Genomic DNA, 22,353 nt, shown 5'->3' with positions numbered 1-22,353 from the left:
CACAGCAGATCAAGAGAGAACATGGATGTAAAAATCATCTCTAGGGTTTTTTTGTTTTTAAGACAGAGCCTTGTGTAACCAAGTATGGCCTCAGACATGCTATGTAACTAGGGATGGAGGATGTCCTTTAGCTTATGATCCTCCTTCCTCTACCTTCCATGTGCTGGGATTAGAGGAGCATACCTCCCTTCCCAGTTCACGCGGTGCTGGAGGCTCAAACCTAGAGTTTTCTTCACAATAAGTAAGCACTCTACGAACGGATCCGCATCCCCAGCCCCCATCTGTGAGCTGCGCTGTGAGGTGCAGCCTGTGAGTTAGGTTGCTGGGAGTCCTGGACTGTGGAGGGCTTCACTGTGCTCAGCATGGCTGCCCCACCTTCCCAGCCTGGAATCTACCCTCTGGGCATTACAGCGAGTCTCACTCCCTTCCTTTCTCCACACTCTTCTCGGCAGGAGAGTCGCTGCCCTTGGCCACCTCCAATCAAATTCTCATTAAGTTCAGCGCCAAAGGCCAAGTACCAGCCAGGGGGTTCCATTTTGTCTACCAAGGTATGTAGGGTGTGGACCTTGGAGGGTCAGATGTCATCTCAGTGACTTTGTGTCCTGAGGAACAGAGACCTTTTTACCTCCCATCTGCACCTCCCTATGAGGACTTTGGGGGGGCAGTTACTATGTGGGGGACAATTTCCTGACATTCATTCAACTGTATACCTCTGCTTACCCAAGCAACAGTTTGGAAGGAAACCATACATGGGAAGTAAATTCCTTTCCTCCCCCTGACCTGTGCCCCACCCACACTTACCCAATGTCTAGTACATCTCTGATGGTGCTGGGGACACTGTCCCAGCCCTCTTATCCCAGGGAACTTGGTTTTGTCTGCAGTGCAGTAGTAAAGGGACAGGACAAGCCGGGACTCTGATCAGGGTCCCCCAGCCATTCCACTTCTTAGAACCGTCACTTGCTCAAGTATGAAATGAGGGTAATAATTCCTGGTTGGGTTAAAAGTCCATAACCAGCCAGGCAATCAGTGTTCATTCTGAGTCACTAAGACCCAACAGGACCTTGGAGCATCTTTGCTTTTCCCTGCCCAACAACACCCTCGTTGTTAAGGCCACCAGTCTCTAAGCAAGGCCTTCCCTGTTTGTTCTACACCTGCCCAGGAGGCCATGTCCAGCCCTGTGCAGGGGGAGATCCCGCTACAGGGGCGCTATTCCTAATTCCCACAAGCCACCATTATGCTCAAGTCGTTGGCCTGCAGACCCTGGGCAGGGGCTTGAGAGGCCCTGGTAAGAAAGAAGTGTCACCAAAGGGGCAAAGAAGAAAGAGCTCTGAGGCTTAAGTTTGGGCCCTGGGCCTCTTACTACCATGATTCCTAGAAGCTGTACCGCAATACTGAATCCTGCAGTGTGCCTCAAAATGGACCCTGCCCTGGAAAGTGTCCGTGCCAGCCTGAAAATGTACCCTAAGCTCCCAAGGTCCCCTCCAGCCTTGTCCTGCCTGCATCCCTGGGCCAGTTTCTACCCAGTGAGGCTTGCCCCCTAAGTGCCTTTTCCCCGACAGCGGTGCCCCGAACCAGTGCCACACAGTGCAGCTCTGTGCCAGAACCCCGCTATGGAAAAAGGCTGGGCAGTGACTTCTCCGTGGGGGCCATCATCCGCTTTGAATGCAACTCGGGCTACGCCCTTCAGGGGTCCCCAGAAATCGAGTGTCTCCCTGTCCCTGGGGCATTGGCCCAGTGGAATGTCTCTGCACCAACCTGTGTGGGTAAGTGATAGCCAAGACGGAGACCGGGCAAGGAGAGATGGAAAGATGGGGAGAGGAAGGACGGAGGACAGACTTCTCTCCCTGAGGGACACAGCCAGTCATCAGAGATCCCCATGCATCAGCCCTTCTCAGCCTAAGGAGAATGGCCCTCTCAGGCAGAGTAGCTCTCTGGTCCCACCGGGCATGTGAATACAGAGAGGGGAAGGAGATGGAGAGGGAGATTCGTGAAGAGAGGACCACTGTTTGAGGTCAAGTCACCAAGAACAGGAGATCCCTAAGGGAGAAGCCAGCATGGCAAGGAGACTTAGCAGAGGCTAGGCACCCTACAGGGGGTGGGACTGGGAGATGCGGTTTGGGAGCTGGAGACAAAAAAAAACATAAATATGAGTTACAGCAGGCTGGAGATCCTGAGAGAGGTGGGGAGCAGGAGGAATAGGGGTGAAGGGAGGGGAGAGTCAGAGGCCAGCACATGGAAGTGGCCCAGAAGAGGCCAAGATCCTGAGGGAAGTGGGGCTGAGAGCCAAAGAAGAAGCTAGCCCCAGGAGGAGGCTTAGCAGAAGCCAAAGGCCCTGAGGAAAACACACAGAGAGGCTCCCATGGAGGAGCTGAGGAGCCTCTGACCAGCCCCGTGTCTCTTCCCAGTACCCTGTGGTGGCAACCTCACTGAACGCAGGGGCACCATCCTGTCGCCTGGCTTCCCGGAGCCCTACCTCAATAGCCTCAACTGCGTGTGGAAGATCATGGTCCCAGAAGGAGCTGGCATTCAGGTGGGAACAAGGAGGTGCCTAAGTTAGGGGGCTGCCCACAGATTCTGGCTGTTGCTTGGACCCCGAGCCAGGCTGAGGTGGGAGGAGAAATAACATCTCTGTCCTTGTCCTTGTGGCTTTGGTGCCACGGTGCAGATGTGGAGATATGGCTCCCAAACAAGAGATCACAGCATCTCTGGGGAAAGATGGGAGGAAAGACAGCTAATTGAGGGAGGATGGGAGATGGGAATTAGCTCCAGCCAGCCAGGAGAAGAATGTGGGCTTGCAGCTGAAATATGAATTTGGAGGGGTCTTGGGAAACTTGCAAATGGTTCAAGGTATTTAACTAAGACCATTAAGGAGGGAAAAGGGGGCCTTGCTGATGACCCGGGAAAGAGTACATCACCAAGCACAAGTAAGGCAGAGAGAACAGCCAGATAGATACACAGCTAGGGCGACTGGGATACATAACATGTGCCCAAGGTAGGAGCAACACAGAGAGGCATAGGAGAGGATCTAGAGCCTGCCAGGCCAATGGAGTAATCAGGACCAGAGCTGGAACCCAATGAGAGTAAGAAACCCAAAGACTATTCCAAATGTGAGAAGGGGCCAGAGAGGCGCTTAGTTGGTAGAGTTCTTTCCTGACATGCCCAAAGCTCTGGGTTCAATCCCAGTGCCACATAAACCAGGTGTGCTTCTGCATGCATGTGACAACTCCCAGGAAAACAGAGGCAGGAGCATTAAAAATTTAAAGTCATCCTCAGCTGCATGGTGACTCAGGGTTAGCCTGAGCTACATGAGACCCTGTCACCTAAATTAATTAATTAATTAATTAATTTTAAAAAAGGCAAGGGGAGAAAGACAGCTGGACAGAAGCAATCCCACTGTCTGGAATGTCACTGTCCTTCTGTCCTATGATCATATTTCAGGTCTGTCTTCCACACCAGACAGTGAGCTAGTGAGACAGGTATGGACCACATCTTACTTTTATGGGAAGGAACCAGCACAGTGTCAGGCCCAGAGGAGGTGTTTGACAAATTAAATTACCCATGGGGAAAAAAAGGGGTACTTGAGCTGTGTGATCAACAACTCAGTCGTTCTGTCTCCAGATACAAGTCATAAGCTTTGTTACGGAGCAGAACTGGGACTCTCTAGAAGTGTTTGACGGAGCAGACAACACCGTAACCATGCTGGGGAGTTTCTCAGGTAAGATGGGACATCCAGAGCTTTCACTTGGAGGGTTGTGGTTGACATCATCATCACTACCATCACCACTACCATCACCATCACCACTACCATCAACACCACCACCATCACTACCATCACCATCATCATCATCACTACCATCATCATCATCACTACCATCACCACCATCACTACCATCACCACCATCACCACCATCACCACCATCACTACCATCACCACCATCACCACCATCACCACCATCACTACCATCACTATCATCACTACCATCACCATCACCACTACCATCACCACCACCACCATCACTACCATCACCATCATCATCATCACTACCATCATCATCATCACTACCATCATCATCATCACTACCATCATCATCATCACTACCATCACCACCATCACTACCATCACCATCACTACCATCACCATTATCACCATCATCACTACCATCACCATCACCACCATCACTACCCTCACCACCATCACCACCATCATCATCATCACTACCATCACCACCATCACCACCATCACCATCACCACCATCACCACTACCATCACCACCACCACCATCACTACCATCACCATCACTACCATCATCACCACCATCACTACCATCACCACCATCACCACCATCACTACCATCACCATCACCACTACCATTATCACCATCACTACCATCACCATTATCACCATCATCACTACCATCACCATCATCACTACCATCACTACCAGCATCATCATCACTACCATCACCACCATCACTACCATCACTATCATCATCATCACCACCATCACTACCATCACCACCATCACCACCATCACTACCATCACTATCATCATCATCACTACCATCACCACCATTATCACCGTCATCACCATTGCCTGAGGTTTAGCGTATTAACAATGATCTGCAACCATCACTTCTAAACAATCCCAGAGCATTTCTGTAGCCCTGAAAGGAAATCAAGTACCAAGTGCACTCATTCTCCACTTCCCCTACTTGCCCCCAGCCTCTGGCAATCACTCATCTTACAGTCCCCGTGGACTTGCCCTTGTCCACAGTTCATACCAGTGAAATCTTAGGCCGTGTGGTTCTGTCTGATGCACTCACCCAGTGTCGGTTTGAGTCAGCGCTGTGCTGTGTACCGGCTAGTCCATTTCTTCATACGCCTGTCACATAGTGATGGCTGTTTCACCTTCATTATGGAGCTACTGTGGCTAATGCTGGAGTGGAGAGTCACCTGCAAGCTCTGGTGTCCCTTTTGTTGTCCGTCCTCAAGAGCATATATCCAGAAATGGAATCACCATAGTCTCACTTTTTTTAACGAACAACCAAACTTCTTCCCCAAAGTGGATTCCCCACTGCCTAGTCAGTGGCACGCTTGTGTCAGAATATGGTATGTGTTTTTGCCCAATGGCCAGGGAAGTTACCTGAAGCTGCTAGGCCCAGAGATGATGATGCTAAGATATGAAGATGACCCATTCACATCCAGATAAGCTGTCTGCCCTGCTGGGTTGACCAGGCAGTTGTACATGTCAGAATCATTTTGAGGATGACTGAGTAGAGACCAGACGCACAGCCCTCTCACTGCCTGAGGAGCATCACCTCCTGACAGCGTAGGTCCATAGCACTTCTCGTCCACAGATTTCCTTCTCTGGCCCATTAACTACCTGGCATTTGTCATTTAGTAAGTTTGATAATAGGGGGTGGTATTTGGGGACCCTGGGAACAGAATGCCAGCAGGGAGTAGAAACAGGAATGAGGTAGAGATTGGTGTGTGGAGGGAATGCCGAATGACCCTTGGTGTTCTTGCGCAGGGACAACAGTGCCCGCCCTGCTGAACAGCACCTCCAACCAGCTCTACCTCCACTTCTACTCCGACATCAGCGTGTCTGCTGCCGGCTTCCACCTGGAATACAAAAGTGAGAATCCAGGGTCGTGGCCGTGTGTGGGTTTCTCGGTAGGAGGAAATGGTGGCTGACTCCCCACCCTCCATGGATTTTGGGCTGTGCCCACTCATTCACACTTAAGGCTACCACTGACTGGAGAAAGATACTAAGGGTTAGAGAAGGCTTGAAACCCTTTCAAGTTTGCATACTCAGCCATGGGACAAAGCCGCTGAAGCGCTGAATCACTGTACCCTAGGACCAGGCAGAAAGTACTTCAGCCTCGACCCCAGTAGATAATCTGGGATGTAAGAAAATGGAGGTGCTCTCTCCTCTGGTTCTGCAGACCAGCTTCTGATACCCATTTGGATGTTATCTTCAAAGTTCTTTCTCTCACTCCAAATCTCACTTATCATCCACAAAGTTCTTTCTAGTCACTGCTAAGATCCCTGATCAGCAAGGACTATAGCTGTGCCTTTGGGGGCATAAAGCGGTTTCTGGAGAGATGACTTTCCTCCTGCGTCGCTGGCCCTGCTCCCATCTCACACTAGGTACAGGGAGGGACCAGTGGGCGCCATCAGATAACCACTGTGTGTTCCCAACACATCAGGAGCTCTGATGATTTTATTGGGGTCTCTGATAGATCTGTCTTCCAAGGGCAGAGAAAGGGGAGAGAAGTTGGGAGCAGAGACAACAGGGACATGGGTGGGGGACAGGACTCAGATAGAGAGGCCTTGGGAGTCTACAACCAAGGTGTCCTGATGCTGAGCTCAATAGATGAGCAAAACATCCCAAGCCCCTGAAATGACACCCCCCTGTTCCAGCTTTGATCTGATGAACCTCCATACTACACATTCTGACTTCCTCTGAATGCCGGGGTGAACAGGAGGCCCAGACCCCAAGAAGCCAACAGCATCCTCCGCCTCTGCCACCTTAACCAACCAGTCTTGCCCATCTTTCTCTCACCCTCTCTCTGTTTAGCTGTGGGCCTGAGCAGTTGTCCCGAACCAGCTGTACCCAGTAACGGGGTGAAGACAGGCGAGCGCTACTTGGTGAATGACGTGGTCTCTTTCCAGTGTGAGCCAGGATACGCCCTCCAGGTACCCATCTCCACCAAAATAACCCCGGGGCAGGGCACAGGCGTCCCCTGAGTGCATTGCCCAATCCCGTACCGGCAAAGCTGCAGCCTGGTTATGGGTGAAGCCTCCCTATCCCCTAGGGACAGTTATCCACTCCTGGAACTATTCTCACAAAAATAAGCTTTGTTGATGGTAAGGGCCCTGGACAATCCAGCCTGGAATGTGTTCCTGCAAAGTCGGCTTTGATTGGACTTTGGGAAAATTTAATTTCCCTTTGAGGGCCATGAGGGAATTTAGTAATTAGAGGAAGCTCACAAGGAAACCTCCTGTAATGAGAATTCTTTAGTGATGGTTGTTAGTAAGTGGTCTCTCCCGCCCCAAATTACCTCTCCTTCTGTCTTACCTCAAATCCCACGATGATCTCATGCATCTGGATGTCTTGTCTCTTAATGTGAGGCCTAGAGCAAGCCCCCGTTCCGGGTTAGGTGTATAATTGTGCCCCTGGGGACCTCTAGCCCGCTACTGTTCTGATTCCTCCAGGGCCATGCCCACATCTCCTGCATGCCTGGAACTGTGCGCCGATGGAACTACCCTCCTCCACTCTGCATTGGTAAGAGAACTGGACTTTAGAATCCACTAGAGTCCCAATCCCGGGGCATCAGAGCTCTCTGCTATTCTGCTGAGTTCAGGTTCAAGTCAAAAAAAAAAAATCCAGTGTTCTGGATTTGTTCCAAGTCAGTAGTTCCTGAAAGACATTTGTGCAATTTCTAACTCTCATTCAAAGCTGTCCAGACTGCTGGAAGGTTCTACCCGCCAACTGAAAAATCACAAGAAGCTTGCCCACTTGAGAATATCATGAGGGCCATTGTGGACTCATATAACCAGCCAGACCCCAGAAGGCAATTTTAGGTACATTGGGCTTTTCCCATGACTTTGTCAAAGTGCAGACTGAAACACCTGCTTCAGTTGTCAAGGGTTGCACATAAATTAAGAACTCGGTGTCTTTTTACTGCTTAACCTATGCTAGGCAATGTTGAGGAAATTAACAGAAATAAGGAAAGACAGGGGTACTTCAGAGCATTTGGTCAGGTCAAGAAAGCAGGAAACAAACAGTGATTGGGTGTCTACTAAATGCCGGACTCCAGTTTCCCATTGCATACCTCCAGTGGGGGTTCGTAAGTGTGTGGGTGTGGGTGTGTATGTGTATGTGTGTGTCTCTGTGTGTGTGCATGTGTGTTAAACACTTGGTGTGGGGGGTGTGCCTATGCATTCTTCCTCAATCGCTCTCCACGTTTTTTTTGAGTCAGGGTCTCTCCCTAAACCCAGAGCTCACCTGTTGAGCTAGGTTGGCTGACCAATGAGCTCTAAGAGTCCTCCTCTCCCTGCCCCTCAGCACTAGGCTACAGGGATATCACTGCACTTGGCTTTTACGTAGATGCTGGACATCCACACTCAGGTTCTCACAGCAAGCCCCTTACCAAGTGAGACATCTTCCCCAGCCCAGAAATCTGTCTTCAGAGATTAAAGAGAGGTGGGAAATGGAATGTGAAGGATCATCCATGCCGGGCTGACAGCATCCCCTTGTCCCCCAGAAAGTAAGTGAGTTAAGGGAATGTCACATTGGCATGCCAGCATTCTGTGCTTGCTCTCCCATAGAGAGCAGGTTGGATACGAGAAATTCTAGGCATCACAGCGGTTCCCCGAGATGGGAGCTGTTCTTAGCGTCGTTTTGCTGCTCTGGCAACTGGGCTGGGGAGGAGCGTACATTTCACCCACGGTCCCTCAGGAAGTGGAGTGGGAATTGTGATGTAAGTGGTGGCACTATTCCACCCCAGTGTGCTTCCTACTCATTTTCTGCCCAGAAAAATACTGGTCTGGACCTTGGCATTTTCTTCCCTGAACACCTGGGCCTCCGTGGCCGATTAGCCCCTTTCTGCTCACACAGTCTTTCCTCGGAGAACGTGAAAGCTAAAATCATTTTCAGCTGGGCAGCTACTGAGGCACCCCAGCAACCTGAAATCAGATGTCTCCAGATCCTCCCTCGCTGCTGAGTGGTCATGGTGAACCTCGGTGGCAGGCCATCCTTCCCCATAAACTGTAAACTGTAAGGACTGGAAGAGTCAGACTTCTGGAGCAGAGCTTTGCCACTTCCTGCATGGCCTTGATGAGGTCATCAACCTGTGGTGGGCATGGTAAAGGCTGACACTCCTGGATGCCCTGCACTGTGCTTCAGTCCTGAGTTTACATTGCTCAGTTTACCTGGGTGTACCAATGTTCAGAGAGACCTGCTGGGGTTCTCAGAGGGGTTTGTGACTCAAGGAACGTTTAAAACTGTGACTCTGCGTGCTCGAAGAGCCCCACCCTCTCCTCGATTTCCTAACCCAACTGTTCTCCTTGTCACAGCTCAATGTGGGGGAGAAGTGGAAGAGATGGAGGGGGTGATCCTGAGCCCCGGTTTCCCAGGCAACTACCCCAGTAACATGGACTGTTCCTGGAAGATCGTGCTGCCTGTGGGCTTTGGTGAGTCTGCAACCCCCAGAGTGACATGGGCTTGGAGCCCAGGCCTGGACTAACTCAGCTATCTGCCCAATCCCAGCTAAGCTCGGCGCCAGCACCGCCCTCCCCTCTGGCTCATGGGGTGCTGTCTTGTTCAATCTCGGGGGAAAGGCAGAAATTAAGTGAAAGGGGAGGAAAGCTTAGGGGTTACTTTGATTTGAGTCCCAAACTAAACCCAGGGGTACAGAATAAGAAACTCAACTTGAGCTGTAGCTGAGGGTATAGCTCAGGGCTAGAGAGCGTGCCTTGTGCAAGACACACGGTTCCGTCTTCAGGACCATTTAATAAAAAGAAAAGGAAAGAAATTGCCTGGAATAAAAGAAAAGGAAAGCCGTTTTGCTGAGACCAGGCTGCAAGTTGTGCTTTTAACTCCCTATCCCATTTATCATCCTAATTAAATTGAGCCAAGGTCAATATGAAATTGAGTTGGCATTCTTCACGGACACATTCTAGCTGGCCTGGAGATGGGGGGAGCAGAGATGGGCTACGCCAGGTGTGGGGGTTGTTGGCTGTGAAGGATGTTAGTCTAGGTACAAATTTTAATTGCTTTCAATTCATGTACTGGCAATATAATATAACCTTGGTTATCTGTGCCAAAGAGATGGTGGCTTTGGCCGACAAGGTACGGATGGGCTATCCATGGGGGTCCTCTAGCCCAATTCTGCTCTGTCCCTAGGAAGTGACCTCTCCTGGGGATTCCTCTTTCTTATACAGTTGTGTTAGCATAATCTCTACAAAGCAATGCGTTTGACTGTGATGCAAACAAACTTTGCAATAGCCATGCCCCACTGGGTGTTGCCCCTCATCTCCTCTCTCTCCTTGAGGATTATAGAACCTCTCAGTCTGCTAGCCTCCTTGTGAAGACTGCTTGTTTGGTCATCTGTTATAGGTCCCAAGTATGTCTTCTGATAAGGGACAGCCATGGTCCTGCTGGCCTTTAAATCAGGATGGAGGGGAGGGGGACAGTGGGGTCACCCTCAAAGGCTAGAGTCTAGTGTCTCGTACCATCTCTTGAAGGGAACTCAGGAAAGTGGAGACAGCTTTGGCAGCCTCGGTCAAGTCTAGGTTTGAGACACCAAGAAAAGAGGGCCAGAGTCCCCTTTGCTCTAACTTCAAGCTTGGGACCAAAGAGCCTGGAGAGGCAAAGGGCAGCGAGGGTAACACATGGGCAAACAAGACTTTAAGTGGGGTAGCTGCCCGCTATGATCCTTGTATTCAGCCCACGCTGTCTCTAATGGGCCTGCTGCAGATCCAGCGGCACTGCTGGATCTTTGGCTTTCCAGTGGCTCCGGCTCCCTCTCTCTCATCCAGAAGGCAAGGGGTTCTGCATTTACACGCCCCCTGCTGCAAGGGGGCGAACACAGCCCCGTTCTTTGCATGCAGCTCAAGAACCCAGGGTTGGACCCACAGGCAGCCACACGGGAGGCTGCACGGGCAAGCAAAGCAGAGCCCTACAGACGATGACTCAGAGAAGTCTGAGGTGTGGAAGTAAGCTGTGCTCATGGGAGGAGAACGAGCCGAGGAGGTGGATGGTGCCCAGGATGGGATCGTGTAGCTCATGGAATAGGACAGGAAACGGAGGGTCTGCAGCACTGCAGGTCTAGCCTTCGCTCTTAACATAGCAGGGCACACAGACATTTGCACATACGTGTTCATTCTATCACACTCGCAAATACAGATGAGCACATTTTCAAATCGCAGTATGTGACTTCATCACAAAGAGATCTTTAGTAACAACAGCTTGGTGCTCGTGGGCACGAGGACCATCCCGCCTTGTTCATCCGGGGGGGCTGTGCCTAGCGTGACACAAGCCCATGGCATATGCTCATCCGGTATTAGCAAACAAATGTGTGTTCTTCCAGGCCCTTAAAATAGAAAAATTGCAATGGATGTCTACATTTTTCTATTTCCAGTGTCTATTTTTTCCGACCTGATTTTTCTCAGTTAACAATGTAATGTGGGGACCTTTGTTATACATGGTGAATAGGTTTCTTTGGAGAACATTTTCCAACAGCAATCCAATTTTGAAAACCCTTGTCTGTAAACAAATACCCGTGTTGCTGTTCCAACCTCACTTCTCCGTGGCTTATGTAAATATGTACCCTAGGGGCTTAATTAAATCCATGTCCCCTGACAGGTGGCTAAGAGATCTTGATTAACCCACCAAAAGTCCCGAAGGGTAAACTTCATTTGGCTTCTCAGTGGATTAGATGGTACAATATACACTTCCGATCCATGTCCTTCTAAATCACCTAAAGAGTCTTAGAAAATACCAGCAAGAAAGGTCATGTGTGCCCTCTGACTCAATGGGGTAATTACTTTTTAGCTAAACATTTATTCTAGGGGAAAAACCTATCTTTATATCAATACTAGACATGATTCAAATGAAATCAAATCTTGACCCCGAAGTTGGCTTCCCATAAAGTCAAATAGACTTGGGGTGGGACTCAGAAATAACGTGTCTCTGTTGCTGAATGAAAAGTCTGTTGACTTTCTGACCCTTCCTGATGGCCAGAGCAGGGACTAGATGGGCAAAACTCAGAACCACCCTGGGAGACGTGCGTGGGTTGGGGCTTTGGTGGTGGGGACTCTGGACCCTGAGACACTGTAGCGGGACATGCTGCCAGAAGCAGGACTGTATGGCTTTGGGCACTGTGTGCCTCTGTCCTTCTCCTAGGTGCTCACATCCAGTTTTTGAACTTCTCTACGGAGCCTAACCACGACTTCTTAGAAATCCGGAGTGGTCCCTCTGAGACCAGCCGCATGATGGGCAGGTTCAGCGGGAGCGAGCTGCCAGGCTCCCTGCTCTCCACGTCCCACGATACCATTGTGTATTTCCACAGCGACCATTCCCAGAACCGGCCAGGTTTCAAGCTGGAGTACCAGGGTAAGGATGAAAGTATTGCAGTGGCACCACTGTCATGGTAGCCACTGGCAGACCCGCGTCTGGCCCACAGCTACCCATCTCCCCGTCCTTCTGCCTGGGAAGAAATGCCAGAAGGGCTGAGGGGCAGCAGGTCTCTCTGTGGAGGCTTCTGTTTGGAAGTAGCTCAATAGCTACCTAGCCCTGTTTGACAGACAGCTTACATGTACCCATTTTTTTCCAGAGCCATGGGCCCCACAGTGTCCACTGAGGTTCCATAGTATCTAGAGCTAATAACCAGCAGCATCCTGGGCAAGTAGCCTGTCAGTTCCCCTCAGGCATCCCTGACAGGGTCCACCACCATTTCCCCTTGGCTTTGAGAGGCTCAGTCTCAGCAAAGATCTCCTGTAACAGAATGGAAAGTTCCAGCAACAGTGTTAACAGCGCCCACCTCAGGCGGCGTTCCCTCGCGGAGGCCCACCTGTATGATGGCGGAGGTTCTATTTCCTGAGGTGAAACTTGATGGCAGGTCCAGTGTTCCTAGCATGTTTTCACAGAGAAAAAAAAAAAACCATCACGCCAACGCAGGCATTGCTGTGTGAAATGCCATTCGTTCATTACTGACAGTGGAGACTCCCAACCTGCCTGGCTGTGCTGGGCAGCCCTGCATAGGCCTAACCTCTCCCATGAGTCTCCCCTCGAGTCACTGAGTGAAGCACCTGTGCCAGCCCCATCTCAGCTCCTTTCACTCATTCCCCACTCTATACTTTTAGACATTTCTTTTTGGCCAACACTAACTAGTACATGTTTATTTTAAAAACCCTAAAATTGTACAGATGTTTCCATGAGCAGGGGGCATCAGCCAGCTTAGGCCACTGTAACAAATGCTGCAAGCCAGCAGGAAGCTCATAGGTAACAGAAACTCCTTCCTCCCTCCTCTGGGGGCTTAAAAGTCTTAAGGTCAAGGTGCTGGCAAATCGCAAGCCTGGGAGAGGCTGCTCAAAGGCTTGCAGCACCCTCCTGCTGTGTCCGGGTTTGATAGATTCAGTGAAGGACCTCTAAGGCCTCCTCTGTAGGGAGCCTAGTCCAGCCCTCCAGGAAGACCTAAGGACTAACCATCTCCAGACGCCCTCCCATTAGGGGATGAGGCTTCAGTGTGTGGTACTGGCTGAGGGAACATGCAGGCTATGTCACATGTCATGGGAGTCACATTGCTCTCAAACCCACTCATCCCCTTCATGGAGGGAGTTTAGTTCAATGTGTTATCTTCCGTCCAGCCGGCATTGCATCCCACTGTAGGTGCGGTCTTCCAGTTTCCTGTGTTCAAAGTTAATCTTCAGTTATACAGATAATTCACTAACACATTCTCCTTGTTAAAAAACAACCAAGAAAAAACGGCAGTGGGGCAGAGACAACCCCTAATTTTTAATTCATTCATTCATTCATTCATTCATTCTTCCTTTCACCTTCTTCCTTTCTTTCTTTCCTTTTTCTTCCTTCCTTTCTTTCTTCCTTTTTTTATTTCGTGTGTGTGTGTGTATGTGTGTGTGTGTGTGTGTGTGTGTGTGTGTGTGTGTGTTTACACCTTGGAAGAAAATGTAAAGTTTTTGATCACATATGCTTTTAGTATAGAAAGAATACCTTGCAATGTGTATTCTGAGAGTCTTGGCCTTTTCATCCCTGTGACTGGGAGTCTCTTCCTTGTCAGATAAGAATACTTAGCAAGAACTAGGCTTCTCATTCTGGGAGAGCCATAGAGTGTGTCCCCTGAGGTAGGCACATTTGAAATGGTTGCACAGGGGAGGCCTGCATGTGAGCACGGCAGGCTCATACTGCAGGGTGCCAAGAACTTGGCCTCCTCAAACCATGCCACCTTGTTGGTACTGACCAGGCAGCCAGACCCAAGGAAAGGGGAGGGGTTCTCTCAGAAACTGTTCCTGTGCAAGAGTGTCTGTGACTGAGGAGGGGAGGATGGAGGACCGACGAGTCAGGACACATCAGTAGTCATCCTGTCACGATGGTCTGTCATGGAAGACAAACTTGATTCCAGTTACATGGATCCATGCTCTGGCTGGAACAGATGTAGACCCCATCACACACTCTGCCGCCATCACTTCCGAGTCTGTTTGTTGGGAGACTGTTACAGAGTACCAAGACCTTGTGACTCGAACAACAGCTCCAGGGATGGAAGTGAGAGCACAATTAAAGTGTTGGAAGGCCAGGTTTCTTTCTTCTGAGGGTTGTAAGGATCTGCTCCAGGTGGGGGACTGGATCTGGGTCGTTTTTAGACATCATCAGCCTTGTGTCGGTTTGCAGAATCATCCATCACCCAGTCTCTGACTTCATCTTCATATGGCATCCATCTTAAAAACTCTAGTTACCCACCGCCATTGATACATAATTATTGTACATAGGTATGGAATACAGTGGGATGTTTCAAGACAGGAACATTGTGTTTGATCAACTCAAGGTCGCTCATGGTCCCATCAACCTAACATTCACACTTTATTTGATGTGGTTAACATTCAAAATGTCCTCTCTTGTATTCTGAGAAAAGGAATCGTCCGTGCTATTGGTGAAAGGGTAAATGAGTAGAGACATCATGGAATGTACTAGGGAGGACCCCCAAGCTCCCCTTTTATAGTGACACCAGCCCCATCAGATCACCATCCACCCTACAGCCATTCAGGTTTATGTGAAATGGTCAGAGGTCCTCTGTCCACATAAGTCATTTCCTGACACTCTGGTAACTGTGCAGAGACAGTTCAGCCAGTGCTCCCTCCGACACTTCTCTCTCATAAGTGTTGACAACACCACCTGCTCCTGGATTCCCCACAAGGGACCCAGCCCCTCCCACCCACACGGTTGCCGCCCCTGTATCAGAGAACATCCTCACCCCTGCTGAGCCTGCCCTGCCTGAGGTCTCCAACTATCCCTCTGAGGAGTCAAGGACAACAAAATGGGTCAGCCTTTCTGTGATCAGGACCTGCCGTCTGCTCCCTTGAGTCACAAGTCCACCTGTGTGTCACTCAGCATCAGGCCACCTGCTCCTTCGCGGGCCGAAGCTCAACTTTCATTAAGGTTTCTTGCTGTGATGGTCCCGACCTCTCAGCCTAGGGAGTCTCGAGTGCCAGAGGCCCAGCTGCTTCCACTGAGGCCTCTAATTCGTGATCGATGCAAATGATTCTCTCTGACCAACTGGCCTCATGCGCCAGAGTTGTTCAGTATAAACAGGCTCTGAGCTCTGAGCGCCACCCCCCCCACACACACACTGTGCTTTCTCTCCAGTTTGTAGAGGATCCACCTGTCCCCACTGAGGCTGTCTATGTGGACCCCAGTTCTCTTGATTTCCTTAACTTTTTTTTTGGAACAATCCAGCACTTTCTCCTCAAAATTCTTCCAGCTGGCCAGACCAGCATCTCTAGGCAGCTTCCTCTGTCTTTCCATAGGCAGACGCTTCCAGAAAATGGTTACGGGTAGCTAAGTTTGCTTGCTCTTAACTTACTCCAAGGCTCAATAGGTAAAATTCTTGCCACTCAAGCCTGGCACTGGGAGTGAGGGGGGGGGGGGATCAAAGCAGGAAGATCTCAGGAGCTCATTAGCCAACCAGTCTACTCAACAGCTGAGCTCTGGGTTCAGTGAGAGGTCTGGTCTCGAAATGTGGTAGACACCTGAATTGGCCTCAGACCTACACACACACACATGCACAAACATGCGCACACTCACACGCATACGCGCACACACACACTGTAACTTCAAAATTTATCTTTCCCTCTGAAGCACCTTCTAGGACTCCCTGGAAGTCCCTAGATCTGTCTTGGAATGAAAAGAATCCAGGAAGCCCTCACTGAAGTTTCTCCCTTTTGGAAACACTACTTCTTCGAGTGACTCTTGCCACTCTCGTCAAAGCTACTCTGGCTTTTGACTCGTGGCTGCTCCCTTCAGTCCCCTTGCTGTCTGTCTTCAGGCCACAGAACTCCAGCCGAGGCTTCTGATGCAGCCTACCTGGGCAGCAGGATCCTACCTCCTCCAAGGCATCATGGGCAAAGCACCCAAAGGCCCTCCACTGGCAGGGCCACCTCTCCTTAGCCCACCCATGCCGGTGGTGGCTCCTCGGTTCCTTGAAAGACACAGTCACCTTAGTGATTTCTGTGTGGGGGTGGTGTGTGTATGTGTACGTGTGCATGCACACATGGCACATGTGTGTATTGCAGGTGTGCATTTGTGTGTGTGTGTACAGATGCCAGAAGATCAGCTCCTGTGTCATCCACCATGCACCAGGTACTATGGCCCCTTTTTGAGACCAGGTCTCTCATGGCTTGGGTCTCACCAAGTAGGCCTGATGGTTAATAAGCTCAGGGGTCCGTCTGTCTCTGCGTTCTCAGTATTGGAATTACAGATGAACACTGCTACTAATCCTGGCAAAAAGAAAGGAAGGAAGGAAGGAAGGAAGGAAGGAAGGAAGGAAGGAAGGAAGGAAGGAAGGAAGGAAGGAGACAGGCAGGAGAGCCCACATGGATCTTGGCTCTCAAACTCAGGTCCTCCTGCTTTCAGAGCAAACCAACTGAGCTTTCTCCCCAAGCTTCTCCAAAAGTGATTTCTGGTGAAACGTGCGTGTTTTCCCACCGAAACAGCCCTCCACAGTGTCAAATGGAAACGCAGAACCCAGCCACCACTGCGGAGTGGGCATGGAGGAACCGTTAGCCTGGAGGTCACAGTTATTCTTATTGCGTGTGATAAATCATCCGGTTCCACAGAGAGCCGTTCAGCTCAGCTGTTCCTACTGAGTGCTGCCTCTGTGGAAACAGCCCATCTCCGTCTTCTGCCAGTTCCCTGAGTAGAAAGTGCCCAATTACTGCCACAAAGAATATTCTTCATCCGGTGTACCCAATTAGTCAGAGGCGTTGCTCTGTGGTACACAGCCAGTGCCTCGGCTGACTCTTCCTGCTGGACAGGCCTCAGCCGTTGCCGTGAGGGCAGCTTTCCTACTCCTCCAAGGAGCATCCCTGTACGGCAGTCACATATGCCTGTGGCCCACCTAGTCCCTCCCCGCAAAGCTCCCATCTTGACTGTAGATTTAACTTACTCCCCCTAAATGCTTTCAGGGGTTCTAACTTGGTAGAGCTGGAAAGGCCCCCACTTACCTCTTCATCTCACTGTTTCTGTTTGTGACCTAGAATCAAGCAACATGGAGACACCTAGACTAACGCCCGACCCCGGGAAAGTGTTCAGTGACCAGAAGTCCCCCTGTCAGTATGTTCCTTGGGCCTTTTTTCCCAGTGGAACTAAGAACAATCAGTAACGTTTATGGGGGTCCTCCCACATGCCAGTGTCCTTTAGAGGGCTACAAGATATCATTGCACTCAGTCCTCGTAACAACTACAAGAAAGGGGGGCATAGAGAAGTTGAGGGATTTATCCAAAGCCAACAACCAGTCAGGTCTGTAGGTTTCCCAATCCTGGAGCTCTGCCTCAGTGCTACCACCTGGGTGCTGCAGTCTTCCATTTGGGAAGAAATGCCCCAGAAAGAATAAAGTGACCTTTTCCCCTGACCTCTTCTAGCCTACGAACTTCAAGAGTGCCCAGACCCAGAGCCTTTTGCTAATGGCATCGTGAGAGGAGCTGGCTATAATGTCGGACAATCGGTGACCTTTGAATGCCTTCCGGGATATCAACTGACTGGCCAGCCCGTCCTCACATGTCAACATGGCACCAATCGGAACTGGGACCACCCCCTACCCAGGTGTGAAGGTATGTCCCTCTCCCGCCCTGATGGTCCTTCCTGGGGTTGTCATGGAGACAGAGCGTCCTGCTCCACCTGCTACTCCGTGGGATCACCAAAGGTGAAGGTCCAGGCAAGCTTTGCTTATCCTGTTTCCGTGAACCAGCCCAGCCAGGGAGAGAGCCCAGGTGACAGAGCTCTGAGCAAGTTCTGTGAAGGACTGGGGGATGTGTGCTATGGCCAAGGGAATGACATATCCAGCCTGTAGGAAGATCTGCTCTCATGGGCTAATGTCCCCCAAGGAGATGGGAAGGGGCCTCAATGAGACCGTAGGAGTTGAATGGTAGAGAGTATTAGTCTTCAAACTGTCCCTTTTCCTGAGAACTCTGGCTCCTTTTCACCTCCCCCTTCTTCCTACATGTATTTGGCGAAAGACGAGCTGGTAATCTTAGGTCGCTGAGATGGAGCGTTCTTGGGTCTTCTTCCTTAGGCAGAACCAGGGTGGAGATGACCAAGAGACTCCACTTCCACATTCCCTCTTGCCTTATTCTGACAGACCACAGTTTTCCTGGAGAGATGCTAGAATCAGTCTTGAAATGGGGAGGCCTGGCAAGGACAGTACCCCAGCAGAGGGAAGCACCCCAGCTCCGGGGTCAGCTGTGAGTCCCCTCTCTGTGCCTTGTCACTGAGTTTCACTCCCTTCTTTAATAAAGCAGGACGTTTTTGAGAGTCAGAAGGTCCCACAAGTGGTCCAGCCTGTGATGGGGAAGGCGTAGTAGTAGCTTTCTGTAGAGGAGGAGACCTAAAACAAGGACAGCATCTCTGGGCAAGGTCCCGAGCCAAACATTTTGTTGGCTGATTCGTTCATTCATTGACTCATTGACTGATGTATTGGGATTCAAACCCAAGGCCTCATCCATGCTAGGCAGCCAGCTCTCTGTCTCTGAGCTTCATTCCAGCCCTGACCAACGATTTCTTATACATTGTGTTACCTAGTAACCCCCACAGTCCATGAAGAGTATTCTTAGTCTAGTTCACTCCTCAGGAAACAGACTCAGAAAGAATGCATGACTTGTCTATGGTCATGTGACTGATAAGTGGCGTAACTATGATTTTTAACCCAACCTTAGCCTCACTGCAAAAACCCAAAAGCCAATAAAATATTTGCTATGCAAATATGAAGACATGAGTTCAGATTCCCAGAATCCGTATAAATGCTGGGTGGGTGTGGAAACCCAGCTGAAAATCTAGAACTCAGAAGGTGGAGACGGGATTCCCCTGGAACAAGCTATCTAGCTAGATTAGCTATACTGGCAAGCTCTGGGTTCAATTGGGAGACCCTACCCCAAGTGATAAGATGGAAAGTGATCAAGGAAGATTGCAACATCAACCTTAGTTCTCAGCGCACACCCAAGCCTGCACACACACACACACACACACACACACACACATGCACGCAAACGTGCATATATACATGTCACATCTCCCACATATACATACTCACAAAATAAGTAAGTAAATGCTAAATTTAATTTTTTTTTAAAAAAGTAGACCAGAAGCAACACTCTAGAAAGAACAAGTCAGAGAGGAGAGAGATTGTCATAATCCCTCATCTCCTCCCAATGAAAGTATTACAGTCCCCATCCTACCAGCCCCGTTCTTCCCCATTCCTCCCATCCTCAGTGCAGGGGTCAGGGCCGTTCTCAAGGTTAATCACTTCTTACTGGACTGGACTGTAAGAAAAAGAGGAGGTCAAGGTGGGATGTTCACAGAAGCACCTGGGGTGATGATAGACAGCCAGGGAGTAGTGTTGGTGAACGGAACCAAGCATAACCTCGCGGCCCTGTGTCTCCTTCCTGTCCCATCTGCAAAACAGTAATGAGAGCTGGGATTTTGCCAGAAAGGCATCTGGGTTCTCAGCCAGCTGGGTAGGACTCTCAAATACTCATTTATTTGTGTTTCCTCCCTGGCAGTCCCCTGTGGTGGGAACATCACCTCTTTCAATGGCACCGTGTACTCACCTGGATACCCCAGCCCCTACTCCAGCTCCCAGGACTGTGTCTGGCTCATCACTGTGCCCATTGGCCATGGTGTCCATCTCAACCTCAGCCTGCTGCAGATAGAACCCTTTGGAGACTACATCACTGTCTGGTAAGATCAGACGCCATGTCAACGGCAAATCAAAAGGAGGCATTTGCGAGGCTCAGGGTTGAGCTGAGGCTCAGTGTCAGGTCACCAACACGATGAAGGGAGAGGAATGAAAGGCCAGTGGTCCCCAACCTGGATCCCCTTCTGCAGCCAGTGAAGGTGCCAGTGGGTGCATGATTGGGAGTAGCACGAATAGGCAGGCTCTCCTTCATACTTCCAGAACTTTCTCCCACCGTCTACACACACCTAACCAAGCTGTGAGGACTAACAAAGAAGGCTTAGCTTGATGTTGTACAAAGTCCCTCTGGTTGTCCTGTGCTGAGCCAGTGCTGCCCAACAGAACATTCTGAACTGACGGTGACACTTTATGCCCCTGCAGTCCACCCGACATGAAAGACACCAGACTGGTTTTTAAATTTTGTTTCATTTTAATGAACTTAAGCATAAGTAGCCATGTACAGTTAGTGGTTACTGAACTGACAACAAAGCATTTAGTTACAGAGCTCTATAGGCAATGTCCTGAGTGTTTTTTAAAATGAAAATTTAAAACTTCTTGGTTGTTAAGGGTAATTTCCTAGACAATTTCCCCCCAATCAACTCAATCTACAGACAAGGATATATAGTATTAAAAAAAAAAAAACCTTTGCAAACTAATGCCATTCTGGGAATCACAAAGGGTACGGAATAATTTTTCTGAAAACTCTGATGAATTTCCAAGCAATGGATATGAACGGAAAGGGAACAGTAGATAAGGTTTCAGGCAAGAAATCATTTTTCCCAAAAGGTAGCATGGGGTCACCTTTGCTTGGGTGGCAAAGGCCTAGCTGAGAGAGCAGAGTCCCCCCACAGTTCCTCTGCCCCTGACAAAGAAGACCAGCAGCCCCGTCCCATGGTTCTCATGCTGCCCCAGAGCCCATGGGGGGAGGGGGTAGGACTAGTGAAGAACCAGATGAATAAAGGCTCCGTCAACTCTGTCAGAAGGCCTCACAGAGGAGGGTTGGAGAGTTCCGGAGTCACAGCCACCCACTCCAGCTCTCTCTCGGAGCCCCCGATGGCTCCAGGGGCAGCAGATACTCAGACAACCGATGACGTGCAGGGCCTTCTTTCCTACCTACAGGGACGGGCCACAGCAGACATCTCTACAGCTTGGCGTCTTCACCCGGAGTCTGTCCAAGAAAATAGCACACAGCTCTTCTAACCAGGTCCTGCTCAAGTTCCACCGGGACACAGCCACGGGTGGGATCTTCGCCATCGCCTTCTCAGGTCAGTAGGAGAGCTTGTCCAGGGTGGGGCACACGAGCTTTCCGATCAAAGCTGTGTTTGCTATTTGTGTGGCTTTGAGTGAGTCATGTGGCCTCTGTGAGCTTGGGTGTCCACACCTATAGAAGCATCACCAGCCTAGGGCGCCCCTAGTCCACTGCTTTCCTCATGGTACTGGGGCGCACAGGCATGTAGGGCTAGCCTTTGGTGCCAAGCCACCCATCCACACCACTCACAGCTGGCCTGTCCATCTCCCTGATCCCCCAACTTGTCCCTTCACTTCTATAAAGCTGTCTTTTCCACAGGACTCTTGGGGCTCTGTTGACCTCACAGGCAACCCTTTGCTTGGTAGTGCAAAGGCGGACTTAGCGGTTTCATCCAGGATGGGTATAAATGGTCCAGGTGGGGTTGCCTCACCCGCTGCCTATTTTCTTCTAAGAGTCTGAGTCCACTGGGGACCTGAATGTTTCTCGAGCTTATTACAGCAGACAGAACATAGAAGCATCATAGAGACGTCTCTATGGACTGTGCTCCTCTATAGACTGTGTTCCTCTATAGACTGTGTTCCTCTAAGGGCTGTGCTCCTCTATGGGCTGTGCTCCTCTGTGGGCTGTGCTCCTCTATAGACTGTGTTCCTCTAAGGACTGTGCTCCTCTACGGACTGTGCTCCCCTATGGACTGTGCTTCTCTATGGACTGTGCTTCTCTATGGACTGTGCTCCTCTATGGACTGTGCTCCCCTATGGACTGTGCTCCCCTATGGACTGTGCTTCTCTACGGACTGTGCTCCCCTATGGACTGTGCTCCTCTATGGACTGTGCTCCTCTATGGACTGTGCTCCTCTATGGACTGTGTTCCCCTATGGACTGTGCTTCTCTAAGGGCTGTGCTCCTCTATGGGCTGTCTCCTCTATAGACTGTGCTCCTCTGTGGGCTGTGCTCCTCTGTGGGCTGTGCTCCTCTATGGACTGTGCTCCTCTGTGGGCTGTGCTCCTCTATGGACTGTGCTCCTCTAAGGGCTGTGCTCCTCTACGGACTGTGCTCCTCTAAGGACTGTGCTCCTCTATGGACTGTGCTCCTCTGTGGGCTGTGCCTCTGTGGGCTGTGCTCCTCTATAGACTGTGCTCCT

At 50.3% G+C, this 22,353-nt stretch overlaps 1 protein-coding gene across 1 annotated transcript in view; it reads left to right on the top strand.

The window, feature by feature from the left end:
• The window catches only part of LOC101999605 (CUB and sushi domain-containing protein 2), a 514,736-nt gene that overhangs the window by 462,092 nt on the left and 30,291 nt on the right, over positions 1–22,353 (top strand). The window contains exons 33-44 of the mRNA XM_026782281.1: positions 453–548; positions 1,560–1,763; positions 2,406–2,530; positions 3,619–3,715; positions 5,531–5,635; positions 6,581–6,699; positions 7,219–7,288; positions 9,082–9,198; positions 11,912–12,121; positions 17,659–17,847; positions 19,792–19,969; positions 21,084–21,229. Coding sequence (XP_026638082.1) covers positions 453–548; positions 1,560–1,763; positions 2,406–2,530; positions 3,619–3,715; positions 5,531–5,635; positions 6,581–6,699; positions 7,219–7,288; positions 9,082–9,198; positions 11,912–12,121; positions 17,659–17,847; positions 19,792–19,969; positions 21,084–21,229 — 1,656 coding nt within the window. The remainder of the gene's footprint in view (positions 1–452; positions 549–1,559; positions 1,764–2,405; positions 2,531–3,618; positions 3,716–5,530; positions 5,636–6,580; positions 6,700–7,218; positions 7,289–9,081; positions 9,199–11,911; positions 12,122–17,658; positions 17,848–19,791; positions 19,970–21,083; positions 21,230–22,353) is intronic.

The sequence above is a fragment of the Microtus ochrogaster genome, chromosome 10 (genome assembly GCF_000317375.1).
Source record: "Microtus ochrogaster isolate Prairie Vole_2 chromosome 10, MicOch1.0, whole genome shotgun sequence".
NCBI lineage: Eukaryota > Metazoa > Chordata > Mammalia > Rodentia > Cricetidae > Microtus > Microtus ochrogaster.
Note: the sequence above shows the minus strand (reverse complement) of the source record. Positions and strands in the feature narration are given on the sequence as shown.